At 38.0% G+C, this 14,897-nt stretch overlaps 1 protein-coding gene and 1 long non-coding RNA gene across 3 annotated transcripts in view; both read left to right on the plus strand.

The window, feature by feature from the left end:
• The window catches only part of NALCN (sodium leak channel, non-selective), a 229,073-nt gene that overhangs the window by 187,271 nt on the left and 26,905 nt on the right, over window positions 1–14,897 (plus strand). The window contains exons 19-26 of one of the 2 annotated variants that reach the window (XM_071548846.1): window positions 6,956–7,057; window positions 7,489–7,558; window positions 9,483–9,574; window positions 9,734–9,856; window positions 12,310–12,366; window positions 12,747–12,867; window positions 12,969–13,100; window positions 14,703–14,870. In XM_071548846.1, coding sequence (XP_071404947.1) covers window positions 6,956–7,057; window positions 7,489–7,558; window positions 9,483–9,574; window positions 9,734–9,856; window positions 12,310–12,366; window positions 12,747–12,867; window positions 12,969–13,100; window positions 14,703–14,870 — 865 coding nt within the window. The remainder of the gene's footprint in view (window positions 1–6,955; window positions 7,058–7,488; window positions 7,559–9,482; window positions 9,575–9,733; window positions 9,857–12,309; window positions 12,367–12,746; window positions 12,868–12,968; window positions 13,101–14,702; window positions 14,871–14,897) is intronic. The other variant, XM_071548855.1, reaches the window with a different exon arrangement.
• On the plus strand, window positions 3,528–5,839 carry LOC139668826 (uncharacterized). The gene is made up of 3 exons (XR_011697128.1): window positions 3,528–3,592; window positions 3,702–3,785; window positions 5,752–5,839. It is a non-coding gene; the product is annotated as an uncharacterized lncRNA (long non-coding RNA).

Raw genomic sequence — 14,897 nt, forward strand, 5'->3', positions numbered from 1 at the left:
GTTCATGGCCTCTCTGGTGGGTGTTCTGGTAGCATTGCCAGTGATGGGCTGACTGGTCCTGAAGACTGCCAGTGTTTCCATGTTGATGACAGTGTTGCCACTGTTGATGCAAGCAAGTTTTGCAAACAAAGAAGTGATAAAATTTACAACTGAAACAGAATCAGTTTACATAACACAGAAAATTCAAACTCTCAAGACATGAGAGATTCTTTTTCTTATTTTTGCTTTAGTTGTAAATTATGTAAACTCCTTCATAAAATTAGGTGAGTCTCAACTATTCAGAGTATCTGAGAAGCGAAGAAATGGCATGTATGCCAAGAACAATAAGAAATAACTCAGAATGTCCCTTCAGAAAAGATTATTTCTAGCTTCATTTTAATTTTTGTCTACCTGAATTAAGGAGCATTTATGTAAAGCAATGACTTTACATAGTAAAGTTACCCATAGGCAACTTCAGCTTGATAAAATTGCTGCACTGAAAGAGAATTTTAAGTCTGTTCTAGCTTAAATCCACCTCTGACCTTTTGCCCCCTCCTTTTTAAACCTTGTCAAATTATAGTTTAATCAAATTGTGATTGTTTTAATATAACCAACTGTACTATACATTATACAAAGGTACTTCAAAGTCTTTCTTGTGCATCTTTCTCTATCCAAACTTTGTTTTTCACTTTGTATTCTGAACTGCAGCGTAACATTTACTTCCCCAAGAAAAGGGAGAAGGACATGAATAGCTCTTGACCGTCCAGAGACAGTTCATACATTCTGTCCTAGTTGTCTCACTTGTCATCTGGTGTTACATTATACAGTAAAATGGGACTCTTGGCTCTCGTCATTTTCCTGAAGCTTTCTTGCTGCACTGCGGGGGAACTATCTGGTTTCCGAACATCCTTCTTTAGAAACCAGCCCTAACCTTGCCTCCTTGAGGTCTTTGGGCAATTAGGCATGAGAACCAAGTCAAGGATGTAGCAACTACTGTCCTGGATACTTTGACCAGTGGTTTTCATCTTTGCTCTGCCAGTGTCAGAGCACAGAGGGGTTTAACTTTTCATATAAATCCATTCTGAGGTGGGGACTTTGCTGTTGGAAAATGAAACAAGGCAAAAGTGAATATAGACAGTTGGAACAACTTTTTCAACACGAAATCTCATTTAGCAGTGCCTCTGAATTGCAGACAGCTCCATTCCTTTCTGAAAATTATGATACATTCCCTCAGCAGCAATAACCACTTCTAGCAAATGTAACTCCTTGCATATCTTCAGTACTTCACACAAACTCACTTTAACTTGCTGTGAGCAGTACTGTTCCTATTAAAAGCATGTTTTGTGCCTGTGTTCTTGTGACCCTCATTCCTTGCAGGATCATTGTCTAAGAATGAGATCTAGTCCTTTAGTCCTCTAGTTCCCCTGGCCTTCTGAAGTAGAGGCAGTGGAGTAGGTCCAGTCAAAACTTGGTTTACAAATCAATCCACTCTCTCCAGTGTTGAGGATAAGTTGTAAACAGCACAAAATGGTGGGGAAACTGAGCAAATTAGAATTAGTCTCACACAGTCCAAAATATAATCAAAGTGCCAGTAATACAAAACCTTTTTCTGGTGTCTGTTAAACTGTGCTTCACAGAATCAGAGAGTGGTTGAGATTGGAAGGCACCTCTGCAGGTCATGCGGTAACCTCCCTGCTCAAGCAGGGCTACCTAGAGCCAGTTGCGCAGGACCATGTCCAGAATACCTTTTGAATATCTCCAGGGAATAAGACTCCACAACACATCTATATAAAACTATGTATTGTGACAGTCTGGGACACTAACTTTTTTTTTTTTAAATGGGCAGCTTTTTATTTGCTTTTAATTACAGCTGATGCTATAGTCAGACTGTATGCTGGGGGTGTGCAATAGGATTATCACTGTTCTAGACAAGGTTTGTCTGATGTGTTTCCATGGGCCTGAGGAAATAACATAACTCATGTGTAAGTGGAATGTTCAGTATCATAAACACCTAACTGAGTGAAGTGCATTTATCTTACGTTTCAAACCTAAATGAGTCTATGATTCTGTGATCCTAGAAGACATACCTTTGCTATCCTTTATTAGAGTTTTGCTTGCATTAAATAAATGACTTGTATTGGTCAGTTCTGAATCACTTGCAACAAATTTCTAGGCATATGTTTTGTGTTTTCTCTCTCAAGAGTATGATTTCTTTCTTCATAACTTTGAGTGTTTGGTACCATGCATTTCTCAGAACGAGTGGTCCAGGTAAGTTGGTAATTGTTGTCATCAGGTGCAAAATCCAGACTCAGTAACCACCTTCTTCAAGATCTACAAGCATCATTGGATTTCACCTGCCTAATGCAAAGACAAACAAAAGGAAATACTGGAATGTACATATCCATTGGTAAGAAGTTACTCTGTTTTATGGGGTTTATGCCAAATGATCACCATGTTACGGATCACTGCAGAACACAATTGGGAAGTAGAGTTATTGGGCTATGGAGTCTTCAACACTGCAGGTGTGGAAAGAGAAGTTAGACAAACATCAGCCCCAAATAGTGTAGCTATCTTTGATCACATTTTGAGAGACATGATAGGCTGGATGGCCATACCTCTTCTTCTACATTCCTTTTATCATTTTTTCTGCAATCTAATAAAATTACCTGTAGGTGAAGAAGCCAAAATAGCAAGGCAAGAATGACAATCACAATAAAAAATTGCTAAAGAAAGAAATTTTGCTACCACAGTTCAGCTGGCTGAGCAGACACTAAAGAAAATAAGTGACTATTTAGGGTTTTTTTTCTTTAGAGACGTATATAAGGAAACAAGAAAAAACATGGAAAAGAAAAATCATGAATTGTCCAAGTTGCATTAATAATCCATTTTATTTCACCAGCCAAATTCAGATTTCTTTAAAAATTGTACATTTGTTACCAAAGAACAGTAGTGTAGCTGTGGTGAAAATGTGCATTTTGCTTGCCATTCAAAAAGTGTCTTATTGAATTCAATTTATAAGTGAAAGAAACGCCTCAAGACTTATCAGGTAGATTCCCCATGAATTTCAGATTGTCACACTGCACCATGTAGTCTGAGCTAGGTGGAATTATAATGAGAACTTAGAAAGATTTAGTAAGGATAGAGTCATAGAGAGTGGAAACAACTGAATGAGGCTGATAACTCAGTGTCATACTGAAGGATACCACGCTGCTAAGACTTCAGTGTGAGCACATTTCAGGGACAACAAGAACAAAAGTACATAGTAATATATGCAGTTGCTACAGTTACTACATAAGTACTCACTCATTAAAATAACACAGAAGAAAAAACAAATCTGTGTTATACTGGAATGCAAGATGAGTTAACACTTGTTTGTGGAAAGGATGCCTGCCTAAAAAGTCCAAGTGTGAGCCACATGCATACCCTCTGCAAGAGACTTCAGAATACTCATTAAAGGTATAGTATTTTGAAGTATTGATAAAAACATTTAACATTTTACATTAGGTCAAAGAATGTTGCTTGAACACTGTCTTCACTACTTATTTTTCAGGAATTCCAAAGCATGAAATAGTTTGAAGGACTTCAAAAGTTTGGACCTCCTAATTGGTTGCAGGTAATACAAACTATGTGGTCCAAACTGTGTGGTATTGCAATAAGATATTGTTCTGTGTGATCTTCCTCTGGCTTTCTGATAACCTATCAAATTGCATTTTCTTTTTCAGGATATTTTATTACAATTGTGCTTTTCAAGGCAAGTTTGGACCCTGTACTTTGCAGCTGCTGGACTGTGTTCAGAGTTCTGAAAAGTGAGTCCAGAAGCTTGACATATTTCTTGTATCTTCTCCTTTGTTTCATGACTTCCTTATTCCTCCACAAGTGAATGTGAACCTCACTAATATTTCATAGAGGTGGAATAGGAAGATGAAAAGGACAGTTTTAGCTAAAAAAAGGAATTTTGCCTCTGTTGTTCAAAGAAAGGTCAAAAGATTCTGACCAGCTGTATTTAGGTAAAGAAGTATCAAGGCAAAAAAAGCATTTTTTTTTAAACTCCAATTTTCAAACCACATAGGACTGAATTTTTAACACTGTGGCACAGTGATTGTCCCTAGTGGGGGATTCAGCTCCAGGCATTTAGTTGACAGAGGTCTAGTAAATGAAGGTAGTGGAGCCCAGTGAGATCTTTAGCCGACTACTTTGTCTTTCAGTGTCCATTTTGTGGTTATTTTAATACCTTCCAAATGTCATTAATTAAATTAATTGGTTAGGCAATCAATGAAGCTGTTCACATATGGACATATAGTAATGTATGAGATGCCAGAGGATGTCCAAGACATCCTCTTGAACTTGGCAGGTAATACAGAAATTTGTAGGTATATTGTACCCCGCTTGGAGCAGCAGCTGGAAGCAAGGCAAAATACTCCAAGGCATGGCAGCTGCTGCTGGCCACCTCTGTACAACCCATTTAATTGAGTCGTACGTCTCTGTAGGCTGTGAGGGAAGCCTGGAAATACGGATCACATGGAGGCACTGAGAGTAAGTATGTAAGCGTACATATTTACAATCAGAACACAAACCCTCTTGTAGACTTTAAAAATGTCAACTATGCAATTCTGGAAATTTCATGGTACCTACCTTCTTTTTCAAAAGTCTCCAAAGATCTGCAACTCTAAGCAGCTGAAAAATATCCAGATTCTGAGTCAAAAGGATAAAAAAGTGTGGTTTTTACTAATAATTCATACAAGGAAGATGGAGACACTAAATCCCGTGAAGTGGAGAATGCCAGGAGAGAGGCTGTCAGAAGTAGCCATGGCTTTTTCAACACAGCATCTTTTTCTCTGGAAATACAAAAAAGTTTCTTTGCAATTACTTGATAAATATTCTGATCTCTGTGCTATACCACTGACATTTCATTATTTCTCTCTTCACTTCAGTAGGAGCTGCAGGGCTTCCAGATGTATTGAAAATAAGGCAATGGATGTAAATTCTAAATATGGATTTAGTAGTCTAACATAAAGATCAGAAACAATACTAACTCTTTCTACAGTTGCTAGTTACTCTTTATGCATGTCTGTTCTGCCATGGTATGCCCATACTATATAGCTAAGTCTATTTTATCATACAACTAATAAGGAAATAAGTCATCGTGTTCATTAGTCAGATAAAGAACATATTGCTTGAACATTTAAAATTCTCTTATATTATGAACACTAAGAGTTTATGTAACTTGGTATTCATGAAGTTGTGTGCGGGTCACTTTTTGATCTCAAGAAAATAATTTCTAGCTGTTAAAAGCAGAGCACAATAATTTATATATAGAGAGGGGAAAAAAAGATGTTATCCTGTTTGTCACAGCAAGAAGCCTTTATACAGAACTTTCCATTGTCTCTGCTAGGAAAAACTGGATTGTCATTTTGATGGAGTTAGATAGAATCTATTTTTAGGAAATGATTTTGCTTTTCTCTTTTTTTAATCAAAAATTGCAGAGGTATTCAAATATCTCTTTTGTTTTCTGACAATGTTATATGGTATCCCCTCCTAAACATAATGCTTAAAATCCATTTTTATTAAAATGTTCATGATTTGCCTAAGATGAGCTGTGTTTTATAAGACATGTAGTAATTTTCTTAAATGTCATGATGCTTTCAGTTCAATGTAGTATAACTGAAACCTTTCTATAACAAGGGTAGCACAATGTATTTTTTCCCTAGCATGCTAATCTTTTTGGCAGTGATGACACTGAAAGGCATTCTAAGATTCTCATTTTTGTTCCAGATCTCCCTTTGGATTCCTACTTGTATCAGTTATGTATTTAAATCCAGAAGAAGGAACAAAAGCAGAGAAGAGTGAAAAACAAAGTCACAGTGGGGAAAGAACATGCCATGGACACCTTTTGCCATCAAGCATGATCATTCCATGCAGTCAAGGATAGCATTTATCTAAACCTTACAGCAGACTGGCAAACAGAGTAGTTACTCAAACAGTGTATAGTTTTTTTCATCTTTTCAGAAAAAAATGGAGCTTCAGTTCAATAAAATGTATGGACAAATATCAGTTGGGTCTTGTGTTTCTCTGAATGGTTGCACAACACGAAGTGAGCAATAAGGATTGTACTGTGTAAACTTAAAATTGAAGCATTCCTGGAATGTTAAAATATGTTTCCAGTGTTGAAATTCCATTTCTCAGGTATCAGAAGATTTATGTGAGCTCTTTCCGTGGAAACCTCTCTTTTCCTTAAGCAAATCAATTTTGTTGTAGCCACTGAGATAAAGGTATGCATGCTCTTACTAGCCAACAAATACTCATTTCTGCCAAAATATGTTATATGTAAAATGTGTTTGCCAAAAGAAAATGAAACATGAGCAAACAAGTGAGAAAACCCACAGAAAAAAATGCTGCAAGTTGAATGCATTCTCAGAGAACAGACATTTGATATTGCAGGATATCAGAGCTTGTTCTTTCCATACCTCATAGCCTGGTCTGTTTCCCACAGATATCAGCCATGTGCAACTTTTCATTTCATACTATATATGGTTCTAGTTATTTAAAACACTCAGCATTATGCTGTAAGTCTTAAGTGTGTAGGTACAGCCCTGAAAGGGACTAAAATTGCTCTTGTACTTATCCTATTCCCTTCTTTATTGCTGAGAAGCTGTTTCTACTGATGGTTAGTGCGTTGCTTGACGCCTTTCAAACTTTATGAAGTTTTGAGGGACCATAAATTCTACAGCAAACTGAAGAAAAAGGCCCTTGCTAAGGCATGGAGAAAGTTTATCAGATGACTGGTTGTATTGCAGAGTGGGTACCATTGCTTTGGAAATGTTTTCCTGGAAAGTACATTGCTCTTTTATTGGTTTGGTCTGTTGCTGTTGAAGCACTTGCTTCCTACAAAGCCAAGCTGACTTGTCTGAATGTGCTACCTCTGAAATTACCATTTATACTGAAAACTCTGTGCCTTCATTTTTGTATTTCTTCCCAGGGCCTGCACTAGGCAACGCATGCTGAGTGGATCATTTGAGGGGCAGCCAGCAAAGGAAAGGTCAATACTTAGTGTCCAGCATCATATAAGACAAGAACGCAGGTAAACATGGACAGAAAAGATGGTTTTAAAATATTCTTTTAAAAAAGGTTACAAAAAGAATTTGAGCAATACCTAAGATGTGAAAAACCGAAACTACCTACTTGTACAAAGAACTGAATTCTACATTCTTCATTGTAACCATAATGAAATTCATTGTACTATATGAATGGGAAAAATGCCTTTTATTTCAAATGTCATTTCTTTTGTCGACTACAAAGTATCAATTTAAAGATCAGAAGGAAAGAAATTGGCTAATGTTAGACCAGACTGAAAACAATTGAAGACCATAGAAGCTTCTGATGTTAGCGAAAGAAAAATGATAAGAATTTCAGATATTGGATGACTAGAGAGCAGTGCTTTGTAATGATCATCTTACAAAGGTCAAAATTTCATCTTGAGATGTATTTTTAAATTGATTATTATTGTTTCAGGTCACTGAGACATGGTTCCAATAGCCAGCGAATCAGCAGAGGAAAATCTCTTGAAACATTGACTCAAGATGTAAGTCCTCTTAGAAACAGTGGTTTCAATTTGAGAATCTAAGAAATTAGAATACATAATATCAAATAAATGCTTCTGTTAGACTAATTTCTATTTATGAACTACCTTATTATTTGGCTTTTGAAATCTTGAAAGGAAGTCATGTAACAAATACTGTAACTGCATTAGAATTATCCTCAAAATAATTGCAATGGTTATTTCACTGATAGACTTACTGGTTTTGAAACACTTGCTGAGATAGATTCACTGAAGCTGTAGACACTACATTAGGAACACAATAATTGCTACCCAGGACACCTTAAAAAGCCTTACTCTAGAATTGCACAAATCACTCAGGCTGGCAAAGCAGCACTTCAAAATTTCTGATAGTCTAGCAATATTTTTCAAGCAGGAGAACTGTCAGATGAAAGGACAAAGACTAAAAGGGAGAACAGTAATAACACTGGTGTAGTTTCATGCAGTTAAGAGCATTTTCATTTCTGCAAGTTCACACAGTATATTTTGGATCTCTGTGACAATGAAAATTCAAGGGGCAATATTAGTTCACCCATTTCCAAACTATCACAGACTTCAAAGAAACAGAATCACAGAATCAACTGGGTTAGAAATGACCTCTGAGATCATTGAGTCCAACCTGTTACCTAACACCACCTTTTCAACTAGACGATGGCATTAAGTGCCATACCCAGTCTTTTCTTAAAGACCTCTAGGAATGGTGACTTACCATCTCCCTGGGCAGCCCATTCCAATGCCCAGTCACTCTTTCTGAGAAGGGCTTCTTCCAAATGTTCAATCTAAATGTCCCTTGGTGCAGCTTAAGACTATGTCCTCTTGTCCTGTTGCTACTTGTCTGGGAGAAGAGACCAACCCCCACCTGGCCACAACTTCCTTTCAGGTGGTTGTAGAGAGTGATGAGGCCTCCTCTTCCCCAGGCTAAACACCCCCAGCTCCCTCAGCCACTCCTCATAGGACTTGTGCTCCAGACCTTTCACCAGCCTCATTGCCCTTCTCTGGACCCACTTCCAGCACCTCAATATCCTTTCTGAACTGAGGGGCCCAGAACTGAACACAGTACTCAAGGTGTGGCATCACCAGTGCCAAGTACAGAGGAAGAATCACTTCCCTGGTCCTGATGGCCATGTTATTTCTGATATAGGCCAGGATGCCATTGGCCTTCTTGGCCACATGGTCACACTTCTGGCTGATGTTCAGCCTGCTGCCAACAAGCATCCCCAGGTGCCTTTCTGCCTGGCTGCATTCCCACCACTCTGTCCGCAGCCTGTAGCGCTGCATGGTGTTGTTGTGGCCAAAGTGCAGGACTCGGCACTTAACCTTGTTGAACCTAAACTGTAGGTAATTAAAGCAGATGTAGCTTTGCTAGTGTCCAGTAGCAAGGATAACACCCAGCATTACCCCAGCAGGAGCAAGAATAATAATACTGATTGTAGCCTCCATTGAATGAGCTCTTACAGCATCCTCGCTCCCTCTCCCCCGTCCCTGCACTCAGCAGTTACTGCCTGTATGTTCTGCATGCCTTGCAAGCTGGCAGCCATGCAGCAGGCTTGAGAAAGGGTATCTACAGCCTTTTCTTTCCCAGTCTTTGCCCTTAGTAACTTCAATGGTATTCATTCCAGTTCAGAGAGATTGGCTGAGCTTACAGAACATCTGTTTTAAAAGTTAAAAGTTAGATTGGATGGAACCTCAAGAAAATTAGAACGGAAATTAACCTTGATGAAAATAAATAGCTTCATGTTGTAGATAGAAAATACTATGCAATAGCCTTGACTGAGTTGATGTGCAGTACATTTAGAAATAAACACCTTTCATTTGAATATTTCTATGTAAAATACCATATTTGCTTTCATCTGAAACATTAAAAAGCAACCCTCAGAACTTCATTTAAAAGGAATCGTTTTGCTTCTAGCACTCTAACACAGTGAGATACAGAAATGCACAGAGAGAAGACAGTGAGATAAAGATGATCCAAGAAAAAAAGGAACAAGCTGAAATGAAAAGGTATTTAAAAATCAAAGTCTGAGTTCACATTTTCTATATAACTATTCTCTGCATGAAATAAAATGTATTGAGAGTTAACATGAAAAAAAGAACAAAGTGTAAAGGATATTTTTGCTGGGTATAATGCGTAATACTTAATAATTTGTGGTTTTTCAAAAGGAAAGTCCAGGAGGAGGAGCTGCGAGAGAATCATCCGTATTTTGATAAACCCCTTTTCATAGTTGGTCGTGAGCACAGATTCAGGAATTTCTGCCGAGTGGTGGTACGAGCTCGCTTTAATGCGTAAGTTCATTTCATATCAACATTGATTCCAACAGGTGTTTACCTCCATGTCCTCGGAAATGAAGTTCTAACTTTTCTTTTGCAAGGAAAACTACATATAGTGTGGTCACCAAACAAGCTGGCAGTCAGTTGTCTGTGACGTAGTCTTGCCGTTGGAAGAAAGGAAGTAGTAAAATGCTTTGTAAGGGCAGATATGTTTGGGCAGTCTGTGATGCTGAGGTGGGACAAGACTGTGGAATCTGTGGGCATGAACTGAATAGCTAATGTTTCCCATTTTTAGACCTTGGGGATTTAGCTTGCTATTCCCTTCCTATTCCTCATCATAAGGCGAGAAGTTTTTCTTCACCAGCAGTTACTCATAGAACAAAAAAAGATGAAGAGATATGAATTGCACTTATGCTCACCTAAAGACTCCATAGCCCATAATTAGGGACCCAGGATGGGATGGGGAGGTGCTCAGCTCTGAGATGTAAAAGGAGAATCGCTGAAACCAGGTGAAAACCAGGAAGACTCAGCAACTAAACTGTAGGTGTGTCTGAGCATGGCAGATAGAGATCTATGTACAAGCAGCTTGATATAAAATCATCTTACAGGTCTTCTTTTAAACCTCTGTCTGTGACTGACGCCCTAATTTTGGAGGGTTGATGCATGACACCTTGCAAACAGACAGTGTAAGACACAAGATAGCTCAAGGCTATAAGCTTGGTACTTGGAAGAACTGGATCAGCACCCACTTTACCACTGATTTTCTCTGTGCCCTTCAAGAAATTAGTTAACATGACAGGAAGGTTAGTTACTCAGTTTTAACAATGCCTATATGTAAGTGTTCTGCCATGTGTATAGAGGCATGTCCTTGAGTTACGTCCCCTCTTTTCTATGCAACTGTTAACTTGATTGTGGTGCACTGGTGCCTTAAGCATTGTAGATTAAAACAGAAAAAATCCCTCACAAACAATCATTCCAATCCACTTGTCAAAAACTTGTCAGTGCCTCTTAGCATTGTGGAGTGCCCCATGGTTATAGGATATCTATATTAAAACAGTTTAAAGAAAATACTTGCAATTATAATAAACCGATTTTTAGTCTTATTTTTTTCATTTATTTAAATCCTATCTGCTTTATTCATTGTCCTGTCTATCTTGCCAAGTAAGAAATTTTGATATCTTTTTCAAACTAGTAGGATATATATTTTCTTCTAGTAAAAAAGGCTGAGGAATGCTACTACATACAATATGGAGAAAAGGTGTGAGCTTGAGAAGAAGCAAAAGTCAGTGAGTTCAGTAGGAAGGCACCTAGTCCAGTATGTTTTCAGTACTGACTGGTGTAAGTGGGTGAATCTGGCCTGTGGAAGATGCTTCTTGTTCTTCTTGTATGCCTTGTGCATTCCTGTAATTCATAACCATGAAATCTTTCTGGTAGTAATTCCTCAAGTTTGTTCAGTCCATTTTTCACTTTAAGCTCATCAAGGAAATTATGGCAATTTCATATCCCAATGGCTAGATCCCTCCAATGGAATATAGGATGTATCAATGCAGATTCTGTCTTGGCATGATTTGCTACAGGATTTGAAAGATAAGTAAAAGTGCCCATAACCACTTGGTCAGAGGAGGGTTCTTGGATAGTATTCTTGTAGCTTCTCCTGCTGCAGTCATTCTGTTCCTCAAGTAAAAACTTCAAGTCAAATCCATAAAAAATTGCTGCAGCAAGAACTTAACTCGTGTTGCCTAGATATGAGCAAACTACTTAGAGACTGGTTCTCACTCTTTCTGATTGCTTAGTGAGTGTTTGGATATGGTAGGTCGAGCACAGCAATTACATAGGAAAATTCAGATATGGAAAATCTAAAAATATTAATCAGAAAAAGACTGAGGAAGTAATAAAAGTAGGGCTTGTGGAAGTGTGTGTGTGTGGGGGGGGGGGCGGGGTTTATTTAACTGAGGGTATCATAGAACCACAGGATCATATAAAGTGATTTGAGTTGCAAAGGCCCTTCAAGATCACCTAGTTCCAACCCATCTGCCATGGACAGGGACACCTTTCCTATGCCAGGTTGTTCACAGTCCCATCCAGCCATGGTCCAAGAAATTTTGAAGTAAAAGAAAAGACCTCCTGAGGAAGTATTTTGGTACATAAAATTCAGTAGCAGGTTATCCCCCTCATTCCCAAGAAAAATATAAATTAAGTCCTTGTTAGGCCCAAGAAACTAGTAGTTCAAGGAATCATTAAGAGGAATTACAGCTAGACAATGAGTTAAAGTGATAAGGGCTGTGTTGATAATGTGACTGAAATTGCATAGCATTAAATGAAACTTATACGGACATTTAAAATTAAGACAAGATAAAATGGATCCTTAATTTTGGACAGAAAATACTTTGAGATGATGAATGCATGGTATAATTATAATTCTAACTAAAATAAAATGTAAATTACTCTATTTTTTCTTCTTTTTATAGTTCTAAAACAGATCCTGTTACTGGAGCTGTGAAAAATACCAAATACCATCAGCTTTAGTAAGCATTGCAAAAGTAACTTTGCTTGGTCACATAAGGCTGCAGTATAAGTGTGTGAACACACACATGCATGTACGTGTGTGTGTATGTGCATGCACATGTGTATTTCTTTTCGTTTTCCACAAGAAGTTTTTTCTTTCCTTGGTGCTGTTTGGGGAGGAGGATGAATAGGAAGAGGATTTTTTTAATCAGACTTTTCTTCTTTGCTTGCATGGAACTTCCCTGGTTTTACTGTGCATTTCTGAAAGACTTAAATCTTTCACGCTCCTCAGTTTAATTTATTTTTCATAGGAAAGCACTTAACTGTGGTGTAGGCAGAAAACAAGGACACAGCACTCTAGGCATTTCTGTAATGAAATTTCCTTATGTATTGTTTGCAGTGACTTGCTTGGTTTGGTTACTTACCTGGACTGGGTCATGATCATTGTTACTATATGCTCCTGCATTTCCATGATGTTTGAATCCCCTTTTAGAAGAGTTATGCATGCTCCAACACTCCAGGTACTGCCACTGAATCCTTTTACAATTAACAAAGCACAGTCACCTTGGTTTTCTCCTCTGCCTATTCCTAAATTATGACTGTTCTCTGCTTTGATTTTCAGATTGCCGAATATGTTTTTGTGATATTCATGAGCATTGAGCTTAATCTGAAAATTATGGCAGATGGCTTGTTTTTTACACCAACAGCTGTCATTAGGGACTTTGGAGGCGTTATGGACATCTTTATATATCTTGTAAGTTTTTATCTTTATGGGAGGTTTTTGTAGCATTCTTAATTTTGATTCCTGCCTTATAGAAGGTGTTTCAAAAGCCTTTACCCTTTGATAAAGGGCACATCCTTGTTGCTAGTGTTGCTATAGCCAAAAATGCAACAACATCCCATACCTATCAGTAGTGGTTCTCAGGGGTAAAAAAATAGCTCTACTATTTCCTTTCTCCCTGGGAAATTTCTTGCATTCCATTCAAATACAGGAGAAGGGCATCTGTTTCCTCTTCACCTATGACAATAAATGCCACAGAATGTGTCAAAACCCGTGCACAGTATAAAACAGTGTGAAATACTTTCATTTGTAGTTGGGCACTGGAAGAGGCTCCCCAGGGAACTGGTCACAGCACCAAGCCTGACAGAGTGCAAGAAGTGTTTGGACAATACTCTCAGGCACATGATGTGACTCTTGGGGATGGTCCTGTGCAGGGCTAAGGGCTGAATTTGATGATATGTGTGGGTCCCTTCCAACTCAGCATATTCTGTTACTCTGTTATTTCATAAATGAAGAAATTAGTGAGGAAAAATGGCTTTGATGGATTTAGATTAAAGCTTTCAGAGATTAATCCACCAGGCAGATGTGCTTCTTAAAATTTGTCATGATCAGTTTGTATTAAAGATTCAATTGTTAGCATAAATAAAAATATGCATACTTGTAGAAAACTCCTGCTGTAGTATGTGTAATTCCCATATGCATTAGTTCCTTCAAATCTCTTAGAATCCTTCTGCTTGTCTGAAGGAAAATTTAGGTCATGTAGCTTGGATATTCCATATGTGCCTGTGGTGGTCATAAAAGCATATGAAAGAAAGTCAGAAGCACTGGCAAATCTTCATGTTTTGATGGGGCAGCTCTCTTTTTTCACTGTTGTTTTAACAATTTCTATGTTTGAAATCACTTTGGTGATATCAGCTTGATCCTCCATTTTATATGCACTTACCTCTTTGTAACACTGTCACCTCTTTCCCCCTGTAATAACACTTGCTTTTAAAAGTAAGAAATAATTAACAGACTTTAAATCAATAACCATTTGTCAGAGATTGTTGACGTTACAAGGCACAACTATGCTGTTTGAAAAAGTTTTCAAATACACAGCATCTGTGTGATGAAACCACATAGTGACAAAACTATTTATGCCTGTAACAAAGTGGTAGGAAAAACTGTCAAGAAAACTGTTGCCAGACTTTCCAGGTGAGGATTTCTCAGTTTCAGGATAGAATCTCTGAAATGAGAAGAGTGGAAAGAAATAATGCTGCCTGCTCCAAGAATATAGTTTGTGTCCCTATTCTGAATCAGCCAAATTGAGTTCTTTTGAAACTGTTCCATCTGCAGAAAAGTATAAAGTAGATTATGAGTCAAAGGGGAAGACAGAGACTGAAGCTGATGCCCATTAGTTAGGACAATAAGCCAGGACACAGGAGGTATGAGTCATTTTTCTAAATTAGGCTTTTTTTTTTGCTTTATTCTTTAATTTTACGGAAAAGAGTTCATTGTTCTTCTGTGCTGTGTATATGTCAAGTAAGACACTGTAAGCCTAATCTTTCTTTCCTTTTCCTGCCCTATCACCTCTAGGTGAGTCTGATATTTCTGTGCTGGATGCCTCAGAACGTCCCTGCCAAATCTGGAGCTCAGCTCTTAATGGTTCTTCGCTGCCTCCGACCTCTTCGAATTTTCAAACTGGTACCACAGATGAGGAAAGTGGTGCGAGAGCTCTTTAGTGGCTTTAAGGAAATTTTTTTGGTATGTGCCAGTTTTTTTGTTCTAATG

Source organism: Pithys albifrons, chromosome 1 (genome assembly GCF_047495875.1).
Source record: "Pithys albifrons albifrons isolate INPA30051 chromosome 1, PitAlb_v1, whole genome shotgun sequence".
NCBI lineage: Eukaryota > Metazoa > Chordata > Aves > Passeriformes > Thamnophilidae > Pithys > Pithys albifrons.